The sequence below is a fragment of the Grammomys surdaster genome, unplaced genomic scaffold, assembly GCF_004785775.1.
Source record: "Grammomys surdaster isolate TR1022 unplaced genomic scaffold, NIH_TR_1.0 126176, whole genome shotgun sequence".
In the NCBI taxonomy this organism is placed as follows: domain Eukaryota; kingdom Metazoa; phylum Chordata; class Mammalia; order Rodentia; family Muridae; genus Grammomys; species Grammomys surdaster.
Window position 1 is genome coordinate 2535605 of NW_021620983.1, and position 21302 is coordinate 2556906.

The window sequence follows — 21302 nt, forward strand, 5'->3', positions numbered from 1 at the left end:
AAAGATTTGGCTGAGAAATGCAAAGAACTTAATACTTTTATATTTATATTATGTGAAATTACACATTTTATATGAATTACTTGAAACACAGCAAAAATAATTTCACCCGAGTCTTTCTTCCTTTTCTGGAACTATTGGAAAATTAAAAGTTAATGATCTCACTTGTGCCTCAAATTGCCTTTTACTGACAGATGGTTTCAACTTGCCAATTTGAAGGGAATAACTCATCTGGGTCCCAGCTCCAGGCAACTACCAATTACCTTGTATACCTGAAACATTTGCTTCTAAGGGGTTTTAAAATACTTCCCTTTAAAGCATCTATCCTGTAGCTTCTAATTTTTCTTAAGCATTTTGTGGAGGCTTTTAAAACAAAACTTTTTTCATTTGTCTTTAACTTCACAAGAGTTTTAAAAGACTCATCTACAACAGTATTTGCTAATCAATATCATTTTCATTAACTGGCTTTGAATACACTTGGGGCGATAAGCTGTCTTCCAAGGGATGTGCACAGTGGTCCTCAAATGAATGGAGGCCATTGTGCACACACACACAACGGCATCTATTCACACATGCTGCTGCAGAGGTCTCAGCCAGAGGTGGGGAACCTCCGAGGGCTGAACTTAGCCTCAGGAAGTGGAGAAAAAGCTTTATCTGTGCTCATGGGCTAAGTAGACATGCACAGCACTGAGCCAGCCGATGTGGGAGGAGAGCAAGAGAAGGGTGTTCTGGCGGCTAGCAGGTCTGTGAGGGAGGACTCTGGTGCCCGATGATAACAGCCAGAGACAGGCAGAGCCAGACAACTGCATCCTGCCCGACTCATCCCAGCCCAGTCTGCTCCCTGTCTGCTTTGCTCCAGGCCCCTTCCAACTACTCTGAAAAGAATTATTATTTATAACAGGCATTCACGCTGCCTGCTGCTGCTATTCATAGTCATCTTCACTTACTCCAGATTCTTTTTACCATCTGTCTGATTTTCCAGAACACAATAAACACTCTAGGTAGACTTTCTGCCACTGCATTTCTGTGGTGCAGGAGACTGCAGGGGGTCTCACGTAGGCTAGTCAAGAGCTCAACCGCTGAGCTACGCCCATGGCCCTGAGCCTCGCTTTCTGTTAGGTTAACTTGGCTCTGCCTCTAGGTTAGGTTCCTTCTTAGTAGTCAACTTTGAGCATGTCTGCCCTCCTGTCTCACCCATCTCCACCTTTTCCTTCACAGTGCCCTGAAGATTAGAACAAGGAAATCTGAAGCATCTTAAGCATTTTGCTACTAGTCTCCTAAGGAGACCTCAGCTTGTTTCTTGGGAAGCCTACATCCTATCATCCCTTCAAACTTTTTTGTTTGTTTGTTTGTTTGTTTTGTTAAAAACATTGCACGCAAATTATAATGTTGTCAAAGGGAGAACTGTCAACCATCAACAGTGTCCACAGCTTCTAAACACAGCAAGTAGAACTCACCTCACCCTCCTAGCCAAAGGATTCCTACTGGGTCTTTTGAATGTACTCAAAAAGAACATTCTGTACCATGGCTCTCATGCTAGACTGGGTAAGGACACTAGCTCTGGGGGTTCCTTTACTGTGATCTCCATAGACTCAGGCTTCTGTTGTCTAGAGCCATGGCAGAAACAGGCACTAACTCGAACATTCAACCACCCTGCTTTTACAGGAACAACCTTCAGATAAACACAATTATGATTTAAAATGTACATGATTTTGATACATAACTAGGGGTGGAAATTATTCTATGTCTGAAATATTGGAATAAAAGATGTCTTTTCTTTATCTGTTGGGGGGTACTGCCAATTCAGGGCAGTGGTTTGTGTGCTTAATTATGGAATGGAAATGAACTGTACTGAACATCCAACATACAATAACCAATCATGTCAAAATCCCTGCAAGGAAGATATCATTATTTCTGTCTCACAAATGACACAAAATCATGTTAAAAACAGGGTTGGAGAGATGACTCAGAAATTAAGAGCATTTGCTGCTCCTGTCAAGGACTCCTGTTAGGGTCCCAGTACCCACATCAGGAGACTCACATCCATCATTACTCTAGTTACAGAGAATTCAAGACTCTCTGGCATCTATGTGGTGTATATACACAGGCACACACATACATGAAATAATTAATTAATTAATTTGTTCCTATTAAAAGTGACGGAACATAGGGTCTAGAACCTGTTAGGCACTCAACTGTCGTTTTGTTTTTTTTTTTAAATGAGCTATAATCTGATACAAACTAAGGCAAGTTCAAGGCCAGCCTGAACTACATACAATCTCCTTGCCTTGGTCTCCCAAGATCTAGACTACAGATATATACCATAAGGCCATCTAAAATATTTCATTATTTTCCAAAGCAGCAAAATAAGTAGGTATCCCGTATTCTCTGGAGACACAGAGACAACAGATTTTAATATATAAAAAGAGACTAGTTACAAGGAATTGCTGAGAACTTCCAAGATCTGCCCCCTGTAATCTGGAGACCTAGCATGACAGTGAAAACTGAAGTATTTCATGGAGCAGACATAGCTGCAATCTTGGGGGATGGAAAGAGAGGGAAAATGTGAGAAAGATCTCATAGAACTGACTGATTCTAATGAACAGATGACAGCCTACTATTGTTTGTGCACAGAATACTCTGTAACTAAAGGACAGATCCTGTCTCTTTACATAATTCTGACCATAACTTGGTTCCTTTGTTGCCATGGTAACCAACAGTCTTAGAACACAAACTTCTCAGAAGCAGTCGGGCTTTACATCAGTGAGACATGGGCTCTGAAGGGTTTCTGACTCCATCACTTTGTCTCAGGAGCTGGAAGTGGCTGTCTCATGCGGGCAGCCCTCAGATCGGGGCATGACAGAGGCATGTGCATGAGCATGTGTGTGAGTGTGTGTGTGGTCTTCCAGCTCTTCTTACAGGGGGATCATGGAAAACGCAGAATAAGCATGCTATCAGATGGTGGGAAGATGGGTGCTTGAATGACAGTCACCTTCCCAGAAAGCAATCTGGTTATCAATTGTTATGCCTATATATTTATGATCTTTGGTCTACTAACTCCATGGATCACATGTAGTCTTAAGTAATCTAGTGATCACTAATGATCTAAGTTACTCATTATTAGTTGGTGACACCTAAGGCTATTTAATAAGAAAATAGTAAGGAATATCAGAATAGCCATAGGTTATTACAAACAATAATAAGTTTCTATTATTATGAGAACCACATGTATTTGGATATGTGTACATATGTGCACAGGTATACACATTTATTAAGAAATTGGTTATCTTGACCTCAGAAGAGTGGACTGAAAACATACTGGATTCCAGTCACACTTCCCTGTCATTTTCAAATGTCCCTTTAAGTTCTCTCAGCTACTGTCAAACAAATAAGAGGCATCAAAAAACGATGCCAGAGTGTTTTTGTCTTGACAGGGCAGAAAGTACAAAAGGATGGACTAGACTGTACAGAGTGGAAGGAATAGTTCTAAACAGAAAAAAGGATGTGTCATATAACTTCCCTCCATAATAGCATTTACTAATTTTTTTCTTCTGAAGTTTCCAGAATCAAGGAAAACTTGAGATTGGAGACTCTCAGCACCATGACAACCTCACCCTCCAGCAGTGACTACAGCGGCTCATATTCTGAAAACAAATCCAACCAGAGCCTCTCCGTGGGTCACTTCCCCTCTGAGTACTACAGCTTTTCCTATGAGGACGAGGTCTCCCATGAGGAGACCCCCTCTGAGGACTCTTCGGCCCGTTTCCTCCCTCCTGTCCAAGGTACCTGGGGGACAGAGAGTTTAAGGAGACTCTTCAGGAAACGAGATCAGATGAAGCATGATCCAGACCAGTTCTGCAAGCTAAGCATCACACTGGCCTGGGATATCGATGTGGACTCTGACCAAGCAGACTCTCTTGCTAATGTGGATCTGAATGGCCACAGCCAGTGGATGGGTAAGTGGCCACAAGAAAAGACAAAACTGACTCCCTGCAAACTGGATAACCTAATACAGAAACTTGAGACGTTTTTAGGAAAAGAAAAAGGTGACCAGCACGATGGCTGTGTGTTCCCTGAATCTACTCAGAAGGAAGATGTCCACCTCAACAGCAGTCCCCCTCCACCTACTGCTCAGGTCAGTCATAAGGAACATGATGTTCGTCAAGACTTGTTCAAGCACAAAGCCCGGGAAGATGAAGATATCTGTCAGGTCCTAGAAAATCCTCCAAGGTTACTGAAAGATGAAGTTGCGGTGAGCACAGAGATGCCTCCCAGGAGAGCAAGGGGCAGGACTGGGGAAGACAAGGTTGGACAGTGGAGCCTCACTCACTACCTGCTGTGAGGCAAGGTGGACCCCAGGAGACTCTGGGGGGTGGGGGGAGATAACAGCCAGGAGAGGAGAGAGGGTGGCACTGCAGGAAAGATACTACAGAGCAGGGAAGGAGGGAAGAGGGTAGGCACAGCAAGTAGGACCAACAACTACACAAAAATAGATGTGTGTGTTCTAGTCAATGCATCTGGAAACTTCGCTTTATTTGGGCTATTTTGGCAAATGAGCTTGGGTTCTATAAAGTAGTAGATATCAAGCCCACTGCTGTTGACACTAGTACTCTAACTCATCCTGTTTTCTCAGCAGGAGATAAGGGAGGCAGCTGGGAGCTCCTTAGAAACCTCCTCCTTGCCATCCCCTCAGCCGGAGGGTGCTTCCCACTTGCATGGCACATCCTGTATGAATTTTCGGTGGGTCTTCCACTGGCTGAGGACACAAATCTTCTCCAGAAGATGGAGGAGAGAGCACCCTAGCCAGGATACCGTCGGCTGGCAGCAAAAAGCAGTGAGGAAGATACATTCTTTTAGAAGTAACAGAATCCAACCCCAGACCCTCCCACCATCCACGCAGTCCCCGGTAGAAATGAGACTGTAATGTTTTAAAGATTATCCAGTAGCTTTAATGCTCAAATAACAAGAAGCTCACACAATTAGAGGTATTACCTGATACCTAATCTAGATAATACAATTATCTTAGACTGCTGGAAACTCACATACATCCACCGCCATTTTCCCCTCTCTCTCCTCTTCCTTTTTCCTAGCTCCTCCTCTTCCTTCTCCTCTCCCTTTCCTTACTCCTCCCACTCCACCTACCTCTCATACAGCCCAATTTCCAAGCTTTATTACAAATATAGTGGGAAAATATCCTGCTATACACAACCTAAGCCATACCGCCACAGTGGGAGGCTAGTGGGATATATACTGCCTTCTGGAAATGAGGGTTTGCAAGATGAAAGAGTAAAACACACATCAACAAAATGGAGCAAAATGAGGCAAAAAGAAGGAGGGAAAGGAGATGCTATTCACTCAGGAAGCAGCATACGACCTAAGTTTTCCAAGAGTTAGTTCAGCCTTCTGAATTCAACAAGCAACTTTTCAGCCTGAGTCAAAGTCATTTGCTTGGAGAAGACACACATAGCAGAGATCTGTGTTTACTGAGAGACAAAAGCTGTGGGGATTGTTAAGCAGGGGCTCCCATCTCCCCAAGTCTACACCTCGTCTACAGTGAAGAAAAAGCCCACTTCTTTAGTAAGATTTCTGGTTTCTCTTTACTCCTTTTAACCTCTGGACTTATGCGGCAATAGGAAGTATTCAAGCACTGATCATTCATTCTAGGGTCCAATATGTTATCCAACCAAAGCAGGTCCTCTAAGCCTCATATGGAGGGGGGGAGGGGGAAGGGTGGAGATGGCCACTTTGAGTATCAAAAGGGATGGGTGGGAGCTAGAGTGGCCATGGGGTTGGGGGGACGGAATTTTGCTGAACTTTCAAGTGTCCCGTAGAATTACTATAATTGTCAGGAACATGTGAATCTCATAATATAATCAATAAATGCTGGGATCTATTACCTTATGTCTGAAAAATTAAAATCATTCTTTAAAGTGTATCTCATCCTTGAAGGGAAGGCTCAGTTGCTTGAACTAGCTGGGTGGGTATAACATGCATTCATATTCTAGAATTCGTAATACTGTAAGTATAGGATATAGCATAATAATTTATCAAATTTAGAAGTTATTCAGCTCTCTGCAAATGCTAATGTGATGATATTATAGACCAACCATGAAAAGAACCCCACTAAGGGGTTTGGGGTGATTTATCAGTAAACAAGGGCAAGATCTTGGTTTTAAGACTTTAAGGATACAAGACAAATTCACAGCTCAAGCCAGACATGAGTTCAAGTCTATTTAGACACAAGAACATCTTCCAGGCATGCTAGTAGATACTTTTAGTCCCAGAACTTGGGAGACAGAAGCAGGAAGATCTTTGAGTTTGAGACCAGCCTGGTTTACATATCAAGTTTCAGGAGAGCCAAGACTACATAGAAGTCTTGGCTTGTTTTAAATTCCCTCAAAAGACAGATAAATAAAAACGAAGCCAATGCTAAATGAATTCCTAGAGAATGCTAAGGCTCTAACTTCACTATTAAAGAAGGGTGTAGTTAGGAGAAATAATCAACTGGTTCAAAAGTGAACTGCAAGTGAGAAATTTACACAGCACACACGGTATCTAATTCCAGGATGACAGGTGGGTTTTATGTTGCACTGCCTGCCAGGAGTCTTTTCCTGCTACCCCGTAAGTCCCCAGCAAACAGAACAATGGTCAGCTTTCAGAAGAAACAAAATTCCCATCAGATAACACTGTTGAATGAGCCAGTCTTCAGCAGAGTGGGTGCAAAAGCCCTTGGATAAATTCCCTGAAAGATTATTAGTCTAGATCAAGAAGTTCTCTTGCTAAACAATTTCCGTCTTATCCCACATTTCAAACAAACATCATGGATTTAATACCATTTTATTTCAGTACAGTATGCTTGGCAAAAAACAAACAAAACAAAACAAAACAAACAAACAAACAAAAACCTACTTCCAAGGCACTGAGGGCATCTCTCCAGTTTGTGGCTTTTGAAAGAACACTAATCTAATTATCAGAAGGGAATAAGAATGGTAAATGACTTGCATACTCCTTGTCTACCTCAACATCTATCATTTTAAGGTTTTTTTTTTTAAAATCCTCTAAAATACAAAGAGCAGTCCCTCCCCTCTTCCCTGACCCGTATAAAACTTCCCTGAAAGCCCGCTCTCATAGTACAGACGGCATGTCAGATGCCACCATGTGCTCAGACTTTGGGGTCTTAAGTTTTTCCAAACAGGGAACAGGTGAGAAACACTATTTATCAGTAAAGTGGCATCAGAATATTTGTACAATATTCCAACATAGCAATTTCATCCACTTAAGGACCAGGCGTAGACATTGAATTCACTGTGTAAAGGACTGTTCAGAAACAGTATTTGCAGGTGGTCCAATAGTCACACAAATAGAAAACAGCCTAGCCAACACCAAACACCTTCAAGAGAAGCAGTGTAGTCTGGCCAGCAATGTTCAACCCGAATCTCACCACAAGAACTGCAAACAGTCAGATAAATCTTAGATTCCAGAACATTCCACTAGACAACTCTCTGGCACTAAACATGTTAAGATTACAAAACACAAATTTTTTTTTTTAATTGAAAAAGGCAGAGAGACATGGCAGGTCATAATGGAGACAACAGAGAAAGACGTGAAGGCCATCTGCTGCTACTCATGATCTCCAAATGAATCCTTGACCAAATCCACAAAGTTAAACAAAACTTAGGTAAAGGATTTTTCATAACATCTGGAAAAAACAGATGGACAGTATATAATATGATTAAGTAGCTGTGTTAGTCATGGTTCTCTAGAGGAACAGAACTTATAGAGTGAACATTTATTATTTTATATAATATATAACATGTACATAGTCATTAGAGTGGCTTACTGGCTGTGGTCTAGCTAGTCCAACAATGGCTGCCTACCAACGGAAGATCCAAGAATCCAGTAGTTGTTGAGTCCACAAAGTTGAATATCTCAGCTGGTCTTCAGTATACATCAGAATCCTAAAGAAGGAGGTCCTGATTTAAGTAACAAAATGGACTTGCCAGCAAGAACAAACAGGCAACGATCAAACTTCCCTCTTCCGTGTCCCACTTCAGAGGATCTGAAGTAAAGGTGTATCTTTCTACCTCAAAAGATTCAGATTAAAAGTGGGTCTTCCCACTTCAAATGATTTAAGAAAAAAATCCCTCTCAGGTGTACTAGGTTGTATGGGTTTTAGTTAATTCCAGATGTAGTCAAGCTGACAACCAAGAACAACCATCACAGTTGTTGCCAAGTGATGATATGGTTGAATATTTACTGTATAATAATATTAAGGCTATATAAGAGAACACCTTTGATTCTTTTCAAATAAGAAAATAAGAAAGCAAAGACCGGGAAACCACTAAGAAAAATAAACTCTAGAAAGTAAGGAGTCAAGTTCTCTACGCCACACGTAACATTTTCATGGCATGGTATCTTAGTCATATATCCACTTAAAATAACTAACATTTAAAGCACTGGAACAAGGTATTAACTGCTAAGGTTATATAAATGAGACAGTTCTTTAGACTCCCTTATTCATCCTGGGACCTGTCTTGGATTCCTTGGCTCCAAGGAACTTCCAGTCAGTCTCGTGCACGGTTAAGAGTATACAGTTCCTAATTGGAGCTCACAAACTGGTCTAGCTGAGAGCAGAATGGCATTCCAGAGTTCTTCTAAAGCAAGATCTCGACCTGCTTAGCTTTACTGAGGTCAGAAGAGTTTTGCCCACTCGAGGCTAATTCCCTACCTTTCAATGACCTCACATTGCAAGGACTTGTCATCTGGTCTACCTTGAGAAGTACTACCTATATAGACCTCTATTCCTCACCATGCGGGAACAGGTCTAAGAGTTCCTGAACACTGTTCTGATGTATCCTTTCCTTTGCCATCTGGTCTACCTTGGGAAGTACTCCCTATATAGACCTCTGTTCCTCACCATGCAGGAACAGGTCTAAGAGTTCCTGAACACTGTTCTGATGTTTCCTTTCCTTCTGGAGCATTACAACATCAAAAGTACCTAGATGGGAAATGGTGCACACAAGGAAGCATATGACTGAGGCTTAGGCCTTATCTTAGACAAATGTACACATAGACATACACTCTACACTCTGCAAGCAGTACAGAACATTCAGAAACTCTTGACAATTTTATCTTTCAATCCCAGGCTAAAAAACAGAGTTAGTAAGACTTTCTGGATTTGACCCCAGGTCCTCTGAACTTGCTGTGAATTCTGAGTGAAGTTACTTAATCTCTCTGTGCTTTCTGTTTCTTCATCTATAATCTGTAATACTAACAGCACTAACTTTTAAAAGAAGAAAGTAATTATGAATATTAATTACAAGAACTAATGGCACATTATGTTTACAGAGTTTAAATGCTTCTAACTGCTGTCAATATAACACTCTTTATTCTAAGAAATCTGTTACAACTCCTGGTGGCCACAGAAAAAAATTCAAGTAAAATGGCACTGTGCCTCTCTACAGTCCCTCCCAGTACAGACCAGATACTCTGGTCTCATACCTGAGATCAGGGCGCCTACAGCACTTGTTTCTGTGAGTTCCTGCCATGGCTCATGTTGCTTCACATGACAGGGACTGGGCCTAACCTTGCTACATCTTCAGTCCACTCTGCTTCTCCTCTGTTTTCTAATCATACCCTTCACAAGCACAAGGCTATACACAAGCCATGCTACAGAAGAAAGCCAGCAAGGTCTGGGGCTAAACCCCGACCCATGTGTCCCCAAGCACTTGTTTTTGGTGTATAAATACACATTTTGCTCTGACTCGTAGAAATCAGAGCAGAAACACAAGTCCACATCTCTCTCTCCCACCAGACAAAGGTTCTGATGTTCTGCTTATCACTGCATGCTCCAAAGCCCCTGACCCAGTTTCTCATAGAGAGGCTCCATGATAAACCTTTGGTGAAATGAATGGTTAATCTGCAGGAAACAATTTAAGTCGATAAGATCTGGGATGGAATGTCACTTCCTTTCATAACCTTTAGCTAGCTTCTGTGGGGGAGTGTATCCGTAATTCAAGCATGTGACCTGTATAGCTGGACTGGGGGTGGGGGGTGAATCATGGCCGACAACTGGGATCACTGTACTCACATGTGTTCACATGTTTTATGCATGAATTTGTCCCACGCTAACACTGTACAACCCAAAACCACCACTCTAGGTGGTTTCAGGATTGTTCTAGCTGGCGGACGGAGGGATGTATGGGTGTCGGGGATTGCCCTCAGCCCTCGTGTAGATTCCAGGCCTTTTGGTCCAGCTTGACCCTCAGACTGTGAAAGGCCCTTTCCAAGGTGTGTCCTGAAGTTTTTCACATCAGTGTGCTTTTCACTGAAGATTTTACTGTTTCCAAGTTCCCCCCAAGCTTGGTGCTGAAAGGCTACCTGACATCCCCAAGTCAAGAAGGCTGAGAAATCTTAAGGATAAGCTTTGTGCACACATGGGTCAGAATGCACTTAGCATGAGCCAGATGTTAATGATTCAACTATTAAATAGTGCCTAAAGAGAAACACATAAAACAAGTACTAATTTGTTTGACAAGAACGCCATGACCAGAGGCTGGCAGGAAATTATTTCCTGTATTTCCTCTAGGAAAAATATCCAGTTATTTCAGGTTCACGCCAACTTTATAGACCATCACTCTCATGAGGTGACAACAGACAGGAGTCCAAAGAGCAGAATCCCACCACAGACACCTTTTTCCTTTTTCAGTGCTATCTCAGGAAACAACACCCAGCCCCCAGAGCCTGCACCACTCTTGGGCCCCAGTTAACTCTCTTTGCCTTTCTGGAATCACTCAGCCTTACAAGGGAGAGCCTGCTGTTTTCCTGGCTACCTGGCCCAGGGGGTTGCTGTAGGTTAGGGGTGTGCTGTTTTCTCCTAGGAAAAGGCCAATGACTGGAGAGACCTGCCATCCTTATCATTTCCCGCTTGGAGCCTGAGTGTTAACTTTCCAGCCACACAGGAGCCCCCTCCCCCTCCCCACCATGTGGGTGAAAGGCCTCTGAAAGGGCTGTTCTGTGTCAGAATCAGGCAAAACCAATACAGAGCACAGCAAGAACCCAGTTTGACACAAAGGTGTCTACCTTCCTGCTTGCCAGGAGACTTTGGCATGCATCCCAAGCTCCACAGAATAAACAGAGTCATTAAGATAATTGCCCAAGGAGTTAGAGGGGACTCAGATTCCGTTCCCAGCACTAACACGGCGGCTCATGACCAACCATCTGCAACTCCACTTCCAGGGTATCTAAAGCCCTCTTCTGACCTCCATGGGCACCACGAATACATGTGGTATGCATATATATATATATATACACACACACACACACACAAAGGCAAAACATACACATACATGAAATAAAAATACATCTTCTAAAAATTTTAAGAAGATAATTACCCAAGCAGGCAACTTGGCATATACCTGCAATCCAGCAATGAAGGAAGCTGAGGCTGGAAATGTGTTAACTTGAGGCCTGGCCTACATAATAAGTTCCAGCATCAAAAATCAAAAAACAAAAGGCCACAGCTGAGCTTTTGGTGCCAGCCATTGACACATACCCTGCTTCTGAAGAGACATTATAATACTAATAGTTTTATATACAATTTTTTTTTCTTTGCAGAGCTGGGAACCAAACAGGACCTTGTGTATGTATGCTAGGTAAAATCTGTATGCTAGGTAAAATCTGGACTGCACACAGAGCCCAGTAACAGGGTTTCATTGTTGTTTTGAGGCAGTGTCTTACTATGTAAGCCAGCTACATGCTCACTATCCCCCTGCCTCAGCCTCCCACGTGTTAGGATTCCAGGTATGCATTGCTATGCCTCGTTCCTCTACTACTGGTTTTGCTTGTTGAAAAAGCCCAGATACATTCCAGTTGCCCGTAGTGACCTTTGCCTAGTTTATCATGCAAACTCCTTTAGTCTCATAACATGAGGATCTGCCTGTCCCCTAGCTTAGGGCACATTTCCATGCATAAGTCACTAATAACTGCATTTTTGCACAATCCTGAATCTGAGTCTTTGTTGAATCCCTTGGCACCTTCTGCCTCTGGCAGCCAGTTCTGACAGGATGGATTTTCCTAAAATAATTCAAAGTCTCACTTGTCTAAGCAAATATACATTGTACGATTTTCAAAAATTATGAAGAATAAGGCAACTTGAATTCCACCAAGTTATCCAAAACCTTTGAGAATGCCTCAGAAGCCACATGACCCTTGGACAGAGCTAACCTCCTCCAAGTGTAAACAATTTCAATACCCAGGCACAGGAATCTGGCTTCCTTACTTCATTCGGGAATCCCACGCTCAAAACAAGGGACATTAGTGGAGGGTTCTGCCCTATGTCCTAGCTCTGCTCAAAGTCTAATGCTCATTTGTTTAACAAAATTGCCATCCACGCACACAAAGGCTGAAAAGCTTCCAAGCAAGCTGAGAGGTCAGAGCAGAGAGGGAGAATCAAAGAACAGGGGTAAGAAAAGTTAGGTCCAAAGTAAATATAGTACAAAATGCCCAGAATAGCCCAGAAAGACAGCTGTTGACCTTTTCCTCTAAAATCTACATATCATGGTGCCAAATGCCCTGTAACACTCTAAGGCCAACCCCGAATTACTTCTACAGAGGGAAGATTTAAAATAAAATCCACACAAACAAGCAATTCTGTGACAGTGCCATGACAATTTGCATTTGGGTACAGATATAAACAGGGAGGACATTATTGTACTATAGTTAGCAAGAGATTGTACACCACAAGCTCAGAGCTGTCGAGATACCTCCTGAAAGAACGGTGAGCGCCCAGTGGACAGAGCCTGTCCTTGGATCACGATGCACAGACCCTTGAACTAGGCTAAATGGGGGATTACAAACCCACTTAAATCTATTCCCTATTTTTCTACTTCTGAAGCAATGGAAGGCCTTGGCTTACTGAACTCTGATGTGGGAAACTTTCACCTCTAAAGGAAGGAAAGGAGGAAGAAAGGAAGGAGGGAGGGAAGGAGGGAAAGAAGGAGGGAAGGAAGGAAGGAAGGAAGGAAGGAAGGAAGGAAGGAAGGAAGGAAGGAAGGGGGAAGGAAGAAAGAGAGGAGAGAGAGAGTGAGAGAGAAAAAAATAAATTCACATTTGGAAGCTGTCACAGAAAAAGCATGGCCTTCTAATTAAAGAAATAAATGCATGAAGACCTGAGACTAGCACACGCACACACACACACACACAAAATCTCTCTCTCTCTCTCTCTTTGTCTCTCTCTCTCTCTCTTTGTCTCTCTCTCTCTCTCTCTCTCTCTCTCTCTCTCTCTCTCTCTCTCTCCTCTCTCTGTTAAACACATGGGAGGCTGTTTCTTTCTCCGTCTGCAGTAATACTCCAGCACACTTCTCTCATACAGACACAAAGGAATTTTCTAATCTCTGTAAACATTCTAGGAACTGAAGATCTAGAAAAGACTCTATGGCTTTGGTACAAGAAGCAAACAGCACTTGACTTTCTCAAACTCTACCCACATCCACAAGTGTTCACTTGAAGAAGTAAAAAGATCAACTAGATTCCCACTTGCTCTTCAAGGGGAGCCTAGGTGTCCGATGGAGAGATCTTAAGGACGGGCTATGGAAAAGCTTGTGAGTTACATAATGACAAGTCTCCCATTCTGACCAAAAAAGGCACCAGGCAGAGCACTGTGACCCATCCTGGTAAGAACTGTCATCCCAGCAGCACAGGTGACAATCTCCCTGTATGGGCCTTGAACTGGCTCTGATTCTGGGATTTTCTTTTCAAATTCCTAATACCTGTGTAGACTTTACCAATGGATTATTCCCAATACAAAAATCTATAATCCCAAATATTCTAAAATCCAATCCTCAGCACCACTCTCACGAAATTTTAGAAACATTTTAGATTAAAGACATTCAATCTTTACTTTTGTCTGTTGTTGTTTTGGTAAAATGTACTTCATATTAAGAATGGTGACTCCACAAAATACAGTCAGGAAATAGACACTTCAATTCTAGGGAATGGAGTGACAAAGGGTGCAAGGCGGTTATGAAGAAAAGAGCATGGGGGACACAGTCATGGGATGTGATTTCCTGGGGTTGGGGGGGGGGTGACACTATGTCACAGGCTGCACTCTGAGGCTACACTCTGCCAGAGGCTGCACTCTGTCAGAGGCTGCACACTGCAGGCTCACAGCAAAGCACTATGTGGACACACAGGCAGGCCTGTGTGGGTGGAAGCCATCCAGTGTTACAGCCTTTCTTAAACCAATGAAGGGAAGGCAAAGACATAGGTAGTAGACAGGGGGCTCCACCTCATCCTTACACATGGTTCTGGCCATCCCCAAAAGTGGTATAACCAAGTACAACAGGCTATACCTGACCAGGAAAGCAAGAATCAATATGACAGAAGAGGGACAAAGGCATAGCCAGTGCTCTTAGGCACATGATACTGTGTCAATATCCAAGCGGCAGAAATGCCTCCCAAGCCCAACAGACAAATGTTACATGGGTCTCGGTGCTTTCCTGTGCTGCTCCTGCTGTCAGGCTCAGATCAACCATAATTAGTAAGTGAAAAACATAATCGAACACTTATTTTTATTCTGTTAATTCTATGTATACCAATATTCCAATATTTTTCTGGAGATGGAGTCTAGCTAGGTAGTCCAAAGCAGCCTCAAAAACAGAATCCTCCTGTCTCAATCTTCCAAGTACTAGGATATTAAACATGCCATGACACACCCACCTTGATGCTAATATTTACCTTTGTTTGGGGTTTGTTGCTGCTGCTGTCATCTGAGACAGGGTGGCTCTATGCAATCCTGGCTGTCCTGGAGCTTGTTATGTAGGCCAGGCTGAGTAACTCACTGAGATCCAACTGTTTCTGCCTCCCATATGCTAGAAATAAGACATGCACCACTATACCAGGCACTGCTAGTATTTTTATTGATGCTCTTAAATATTTCTTCAATATCTAAACAAAAAACAAACCTAACATTTACACGGAATGTTCTTAACTACATGACTACAGTGTGGGAACTGAGAACTGAAAGACAGACGTAAGCCTTTAGCCATGAAACCCCCACAGAATGTCTCTCACAAAAGACCTCCTTCATCTCTCAACAGAAGAGGAGAGGAAACACATGAAGACTCCCATGTAGAACTCCAATTTCTTCTTTATGGATGTGAAAACCCAGGATGCTATCACCACAGCCTTTGCTTTGCTTAGCTTTGCACAAATGGTCATGCTGTGTGTTAGTTTTACCACTGTCTACAGAAAGTTGTTCCTTCGGGAGGAAGCATACTAAAAGCAACCTGAATCAAGAGTGGGAACCATCCCATTAAATAAAATAAATACATAAACTTAAGTGTCTATGTACACCATGCATGAATATGCAATGACTTTTAATCTGTCTATTCTTTAGTTCAGAGGAAAATATACCCAAACTTTAATGAGGAAGCACACAAGCAAAGCAGCATCAGTGGGCAATGGATTTACACACTCTCACAGAGCCCTGCATCACTTACAGTCTAGTCGTGGTTTCTATCTGTAAACACAAGCTGCAACACAAGACCATCCTCACCCTTACAGTCATAAAAACTTCTGATCCTGGACAGGCATGAGAAGATACTATCAAGAAAAGCACAAATGTACACAAGACAAGGCATTACATTTAGTGGGTTCAGAGAGTCCACCTCTGCTTCTGTCTCAATCTAAACCAAACTCCTGCTTTTCCATAGGAGGAACCTCAGGCCACACAGTGGAGAAGTGGGGGCTGGAATTAGAGGCTCACAGTCACCGCTCTTTCTGGCTCGAGCACCTCTCCGAGTTCCCTTCTCACACTAGGCTATGTTGTTAGATCATCATGTGCCACAGCTCTGACGGAGGTGGATGACACTGACCATGGTTAGTGGGAAAGATACCTTAGACTGGCTCTGGTCTGCAGAATCAGTCACTCTCTGAGAACTTGCTAAAACCCTGACCATCAAAATATTGCAAAACATCCAGCAAGGGTTAAAAGCAATGCAGGAAATGACAATGTGCAAAATGATCCTGCTCCCCCTCTGAATTCAGCTGCACCGGCCGCGAGCTGACACAAGTAAATAACTAAGGTCTTCAGCGGAGGGCCCTGCTGAGTGACACACCCAGGACACGGGACAGGTGTTTCCTACATCTGTCCTTTTCAACTTGAAGTTTGGGTTAGCATTCCCATGCTTAGTTTCATAATGTTCTTTTTTAACTTGAAAATAACTATGTTGTATTAGATGGTCAGATAGCTGCTAGTCACAAGATTGAGAGGGCTCATTCTTGCTATCAATTACAGTGGCAGTGCACACACTGAAGACATGTCTGTACTAAACTGAAACAAGAAGTGTATGGGGCATGATAATATCCCTATTTTACAGATAAAGAAGCTAACCAAGGGGTCATGGGACAAGAAGGTGGAGCTGTGATCTGAAGACAGAACTGACTCAAAGGAAAGCTCTGAGGCCCACATCCATTATGAAAAACAACATTTCCTTAGTTCAGTAATTTTATTCAGTTACTTCTTGGCTAGATTCGGACTTTAGGGACTATTTTTCAAAGCTTTCTAAAAGGAAAAAACTCAAGGTTCCTCTCAAGCCTAGCATGCTAGGTCAGTTCCTTTTCATTTACTCATCTTCCTAGACTCATCAGGTCTTACACACCAGGTCCTCCTCTGGAATGTCACTTTCCCAGGCTCTTGATCTGGTCCACAAAGTGTTGTCACGGTTTCTAGGACAGCGCAGACACACCTCTCTCTAGACTCTCTCTTCTCCTCTGCAATCACTTTTCATGCCATGCAAATAAAACCTGTCTGTGCCAAGGGACCAGCCTTACACATCATGTGCATTCCAGGGAGGACTTCCGCCTGGCCACGCCCCAGAGGACCTACGAATACATCACCTGTTTCTGATGGGTATGGTGCTCAGAACACCACAGGGAAGTAGACCTATCACTCGGCCACTTAAATATCAATACCTTTGCTTTCAAAGGAGTCTACTTTCACCTCACTCCACGGAACCTAAACTGCTGAGTGGTCCGTGAATGAATAAAACGCAAGATAGGCACAGAAATAATTAAGAGGTCAAAACTGAATACTGGGCCTAGAAAGACCATGTTAGAGAGAGTTAGGAGAGGGCCACGCCCATGCGTCTCTGTGGGCCTGAGGTGGCTAACCTCCCAAGGTCTCAAAGTTTCACACACAGAGGACACACCACATATCCCCCTCTCTAGACAGCTTAGCAATTATGAGTACACACCGCTCCTGCAGAGGGTCTGAGTTGGGTGCCCAGTACCCATGTGAGGCCGACAATGTCTTGTAATTCTAGCTCCAGTAGATCTAGCACTCTCTTCTGACTACTCTGGGCACTGTGTATACATACACATACCTGTCTTCACACATGCATATACACATAATTAAAGCAAAAAAAAAATAATAAGGGGCTGGAGAGATGGTTCAGCAGTTAAGAGCACTGACTGCTAATCCAGAGGACCCAAGTTTGATTGCCAACAGCCACTTATTGATTTACAACCATCTATAAGTCTAGTTCCAGGGATCCAATGTTCTCTTCTGGCCAGGCACCAGGATCCCAAGCTGTGGGCAGACATACATGCAAGAAAAACATTCACTCACGCAAAATAAGGTCTTTAAAAAATTCATATGTATGTACAGCATTAAAAATGGACCGGATAGTACCTAAGTATCCTGCAACTACACAATTAGATCTCACCAGAGCAAGGAGAAGGAAAAAAGTAAACCACATTTAATAACAGGAGAATGTCACATACAGACTGAGCGAAGCAAGCCACACACAAAGGAATATATACTGTATGATTCTAGTCACAAAGTTCAAAGGCAAGTAAAACTACTCAAAGACACCAGCAGTCGGGACACTGGCTATTCCTGGAACCCTGAGGGCAGGAGATCTGCAGCACCAGTGGTTTTGTTACTAGAGATGCTGCATACACAGACGGGTTCACCTGTAACATTGTTCCATACAGCTATCTAGGAAGGGCATGTGCTTGATCCTCTATGTGTGAAGCATCGAGCCAGGGCCAGACCTCTCTTAACTCTAACGTAAAACAGGGTTTCTCTTCCCTCCCTCCCTTCTTTCCTGTCAGGGTTCAGGACGATCAGAATCACATTTCTATTACAATCACAACTCAGAATGTCCCAGTGTCCTGCCACCACCATGATAGAATGGCATTGTTTTGTTTTGTTTTGTTTTGTTTTGTTTTGTTTTGTTTTGGGAATGGGTTTGGTTTTGGACACAGAGTTTTTCTGAATAGCCCTGGCTGTCCTGGAACACCTTCTGTAGACCGGGTGGACTCCAACTCAAGAGATTTTTCTGCCTCTGTCTCCCAAGTGCTAGGATTAAACATGTTGCACCACGACCTCCCAGGAGGAATGACATTCTAACACTACTGAGGATATGGCAAACAAGAAGTCAGACAGTGCTGTGTCCATACTTACCATCCGGATGACTGACAGTACATGCTGGCCCTCAGCACCCTCCCTTCTCATAGCCACTGAAATATCTACTCAGTAACTACTTGGGGATGAGGCAACAAGGTCAGAGGAGTGTTTGGCACAAGGTAAAATGCAGAAGAACTTAGAGAATAAATCTGACCAAGTCGATCAAATACTTACCTCTTAGCCCAAGTTCAGGAACAGTATCACCACTTGGCAAGAGGAATGGGGAGAAGGGAAGCCACTAAGCCACATGAAAGCACTGCCTCAGCCTTCGGGGTCACTGGAGGGCCAACAAGCCTCACTCCTGTGGACATGCTACCACAGGGTCTGAAGGCAAAGAGCAGCAAAGCACCCGAGAAGGAAGAGGGCGGTGCTTTGGTATGCTACCAGGCCTGTGCTGTCCTGCTCAGTCGGTGCCAGATGAAGACTGGCTGGCAGACTGCCGTGGAGACACGCCTGAACCTGCATGTGCCCATTTTCACCATGCTGCTCTTAAAGTTTAGCTGCGTGTAAGGAGGGAGGGGCTGTAAGTCCTCAGGTGTGACGTGCCGACTGCTGACTACAGTACAAGGATGTCAGAAATGAACGGTTATGGGGGTTAAGCCTACTCACTCTTTAAAGAAATGGGTTCAGCGTCGATTTCTCAGCTCTTACAATCTTGCACGACGTCCTTAGCAAACTGATCCATAGAAGTCTGATACTGAAAAAAAATAAAAATATGTTAAAAAACAAATTTCAAATCATAGCACAGCAGGAAAAATGGCTTAGGTGGTGAACCGTTATATAAACAACGCACATCAAGCTACTATCACAGGAGTTATTAAACCAAGAAAATTCATGTGAAGGACTTCCTTCTACTGTCTTCCTTTCCCACGCCTGGCACCTCCTTTTCTGTCTCTTTGGCTCCATGCTTTTCTGTGCACCTCAGCTATGGACAGCCTCAAAAATTCCTTAAAGTTTGAATTTTCTGCTACAATCATCACCATGAATTTTTACAGCCAAAGTACTCAGCACATGGTGGATGCTCTATGAACAGCTGTCAGGTAAGCAAATGAATCGTGGTCTCTACAATAAATACATCTGTCAGTCTTTATCTGCCCAGGAATTGGTTCTAGGCTCTCCTGCTAGGTACTAGAATCCCAAGATGCTCAAGGGCTCGAGGATGTGTGGCCTAGGCCCACCATCCTGTGCACTTTATATCCTGCTGAGGTTACCTACGATGCTTATTTCTGGGTAAGCTGTCGTTACACTGTTTAGAATCCAGCCTCTTAAACCACAGACGGAAACCCAATATGGGATCGCATAACTGAATGTGGAGTCGTTAAAAACTCCACAGCAACAAAAGTTTTCAGAATATACGACGACCAAAGATCAATTCAAAGCCAAACATACGACAAATGTCAAATGTTTCTGACGGTTTCAAAAGACTTGTATGTCATATATACAAAGCCTTCTTTCTGCTCTTCTAGGAACATGAAGACTTAATTAGGAAAACAAATCCTTTTAACGTCTTAACACCATTTCTTGTCACAGAAGTAGCAAATTAGTACCTCACTGTACTAGAAGGCTTGGCTTTTTACAATTTTTGTTGAATTGCTTGCTTGAGTGTCCCCCCCCCTCTCTCTCCCTCCCTCCCTCCCTCCCTCCCTCTCTTTCTTTTAATTGTTAAAGTGAATTTTGACATGGGATTAGAACAGAATTTTTAAATTTTTCTTAAATACCCCTAAACATACTTTGACCATTTTATTTCACATACTTATGCAAAGTACCATTCTCGGCGTAAAAGACTATAAAAATCTTCTGGAGCAGAAGCAAGAGGGTGACGAGTTCTAGGCCACCTTGTGTTATTTTACAAGTTTTAGGCATCCTGGGATGTGTGAGATCCCATCCAAAAATAAAATACAAATCAACTAAAAACATTAAGATGCTCAGTGCCACACAATGTCAAATATCCAGCCATCTATCTTTAACCATTAATATATACCAAAGAATCTTTTTTTGATTCCTTAATAGTAGATGCTTGGCTTGTATATCTACTTTAAGTGTCTACTTCCCAGGTCATGTAAAAATTTCTTGGGCAGAAATGGGTGACAAGTCGAACGTTTAAGAAGCCCTGGCTTAGGGAGTAATGACAGGGTGGGGATCATTCAGGGTGGGGCAGATGTAATTGCTCCAAATACTTTCTGTCCAACCCTGCTGAATTCACATGAGGTCCTAGAGATATGGGGCCAGATGTTCATAGGTGTGTCGAGGTAAAAAGAAACAAGGAGATGCTTCCTTTCTAAGAGGAGCTGTGTGGACAATACAAGGCAACACATATGTCTCATGACTTGCCCTTCAGATACCCCTACCTCTTTTACACATTTCATACGTAAGAAAAACCACTCCCGTGTATCTATGAAGACCGTACATCCCCACCAGGACATGCTGACAAAGAAGCCTCAGGTGATAAATCCAGCAGGGAAGCAAAGATCAGCTCCAGCAGAGGCATTTATTCACGTATTCTTATCCAGTCTCCTCCTCCATATAAGGGCTCCAGGAACAGGGTTTCAACACTGAAATGAACCTCTTCTCTGGCAAGGACATTTTAGGCACAAGTGGAGGTGTGCATGGTCTTTAAGGAGTTGCTTACCCTTCATCAGATCACATCAGTGGAGTGTCTGGGCACTGTGCTTCTCCTAAAGTTGGCTTTACAGACACACTGCAGCAGTTGATGGGGTTTGTAAAGACAAGCCTGAGTTTCAGCTCAAGCTTCAATCCAAAAATAAAATTCAACTGATAAGCCATTTTCTCTCTCTCTCTCTCTCTCTCTCTCTCTCTCTCTCTCTCTCTCTCT

The 21302-nt window shown here is 43.0% G+C and overlaps 2 protein-coding genes across 10 annotated transcripts in view; one reads left to right on the top strand and one right to left on the bottom strand.

The window, feature by feature from the left end:
* The window catches only part of Ppfibp1 (PPFIA binding protein 1), a 149609-nt gene that overhangs the window by 79742 nt on the left and 48565 nt on the right, over window positions 1-21302 (bottom strand). For 8 of the 9 annotated variants that reach the window (XM_028757506.1, XM_028757509.1, XM_028757503.1 and 5 more), the window contains exon 2: window positions 19079-19166. The gene's annotated coding sequence lies outside the window, so the exon portion shown is untranslated. Of the gene's footprint in view, window positions 1-7837; window positions 7888-19078; window positions 19167-21302 lie in introns of those variants that run through there. The other variant, XM_028757505.1, reaches the window with a different exon arrangement.
* On the top strand, window positions 3599-4921 carry CUNH12orf71 (chromosome unknown C12orf71 homolog). The gene is made up of 2 exons (XM_028757536.1): window positions 3599-4249; window positions 4634-4921. The coding sequence occupies exons 1-2, from the start codon at window positions 3599-3601 to the stop codon at window positions 4919-4921; spliced, it is 939 nt and encodes a 312-aa protein (XP_028613369.1).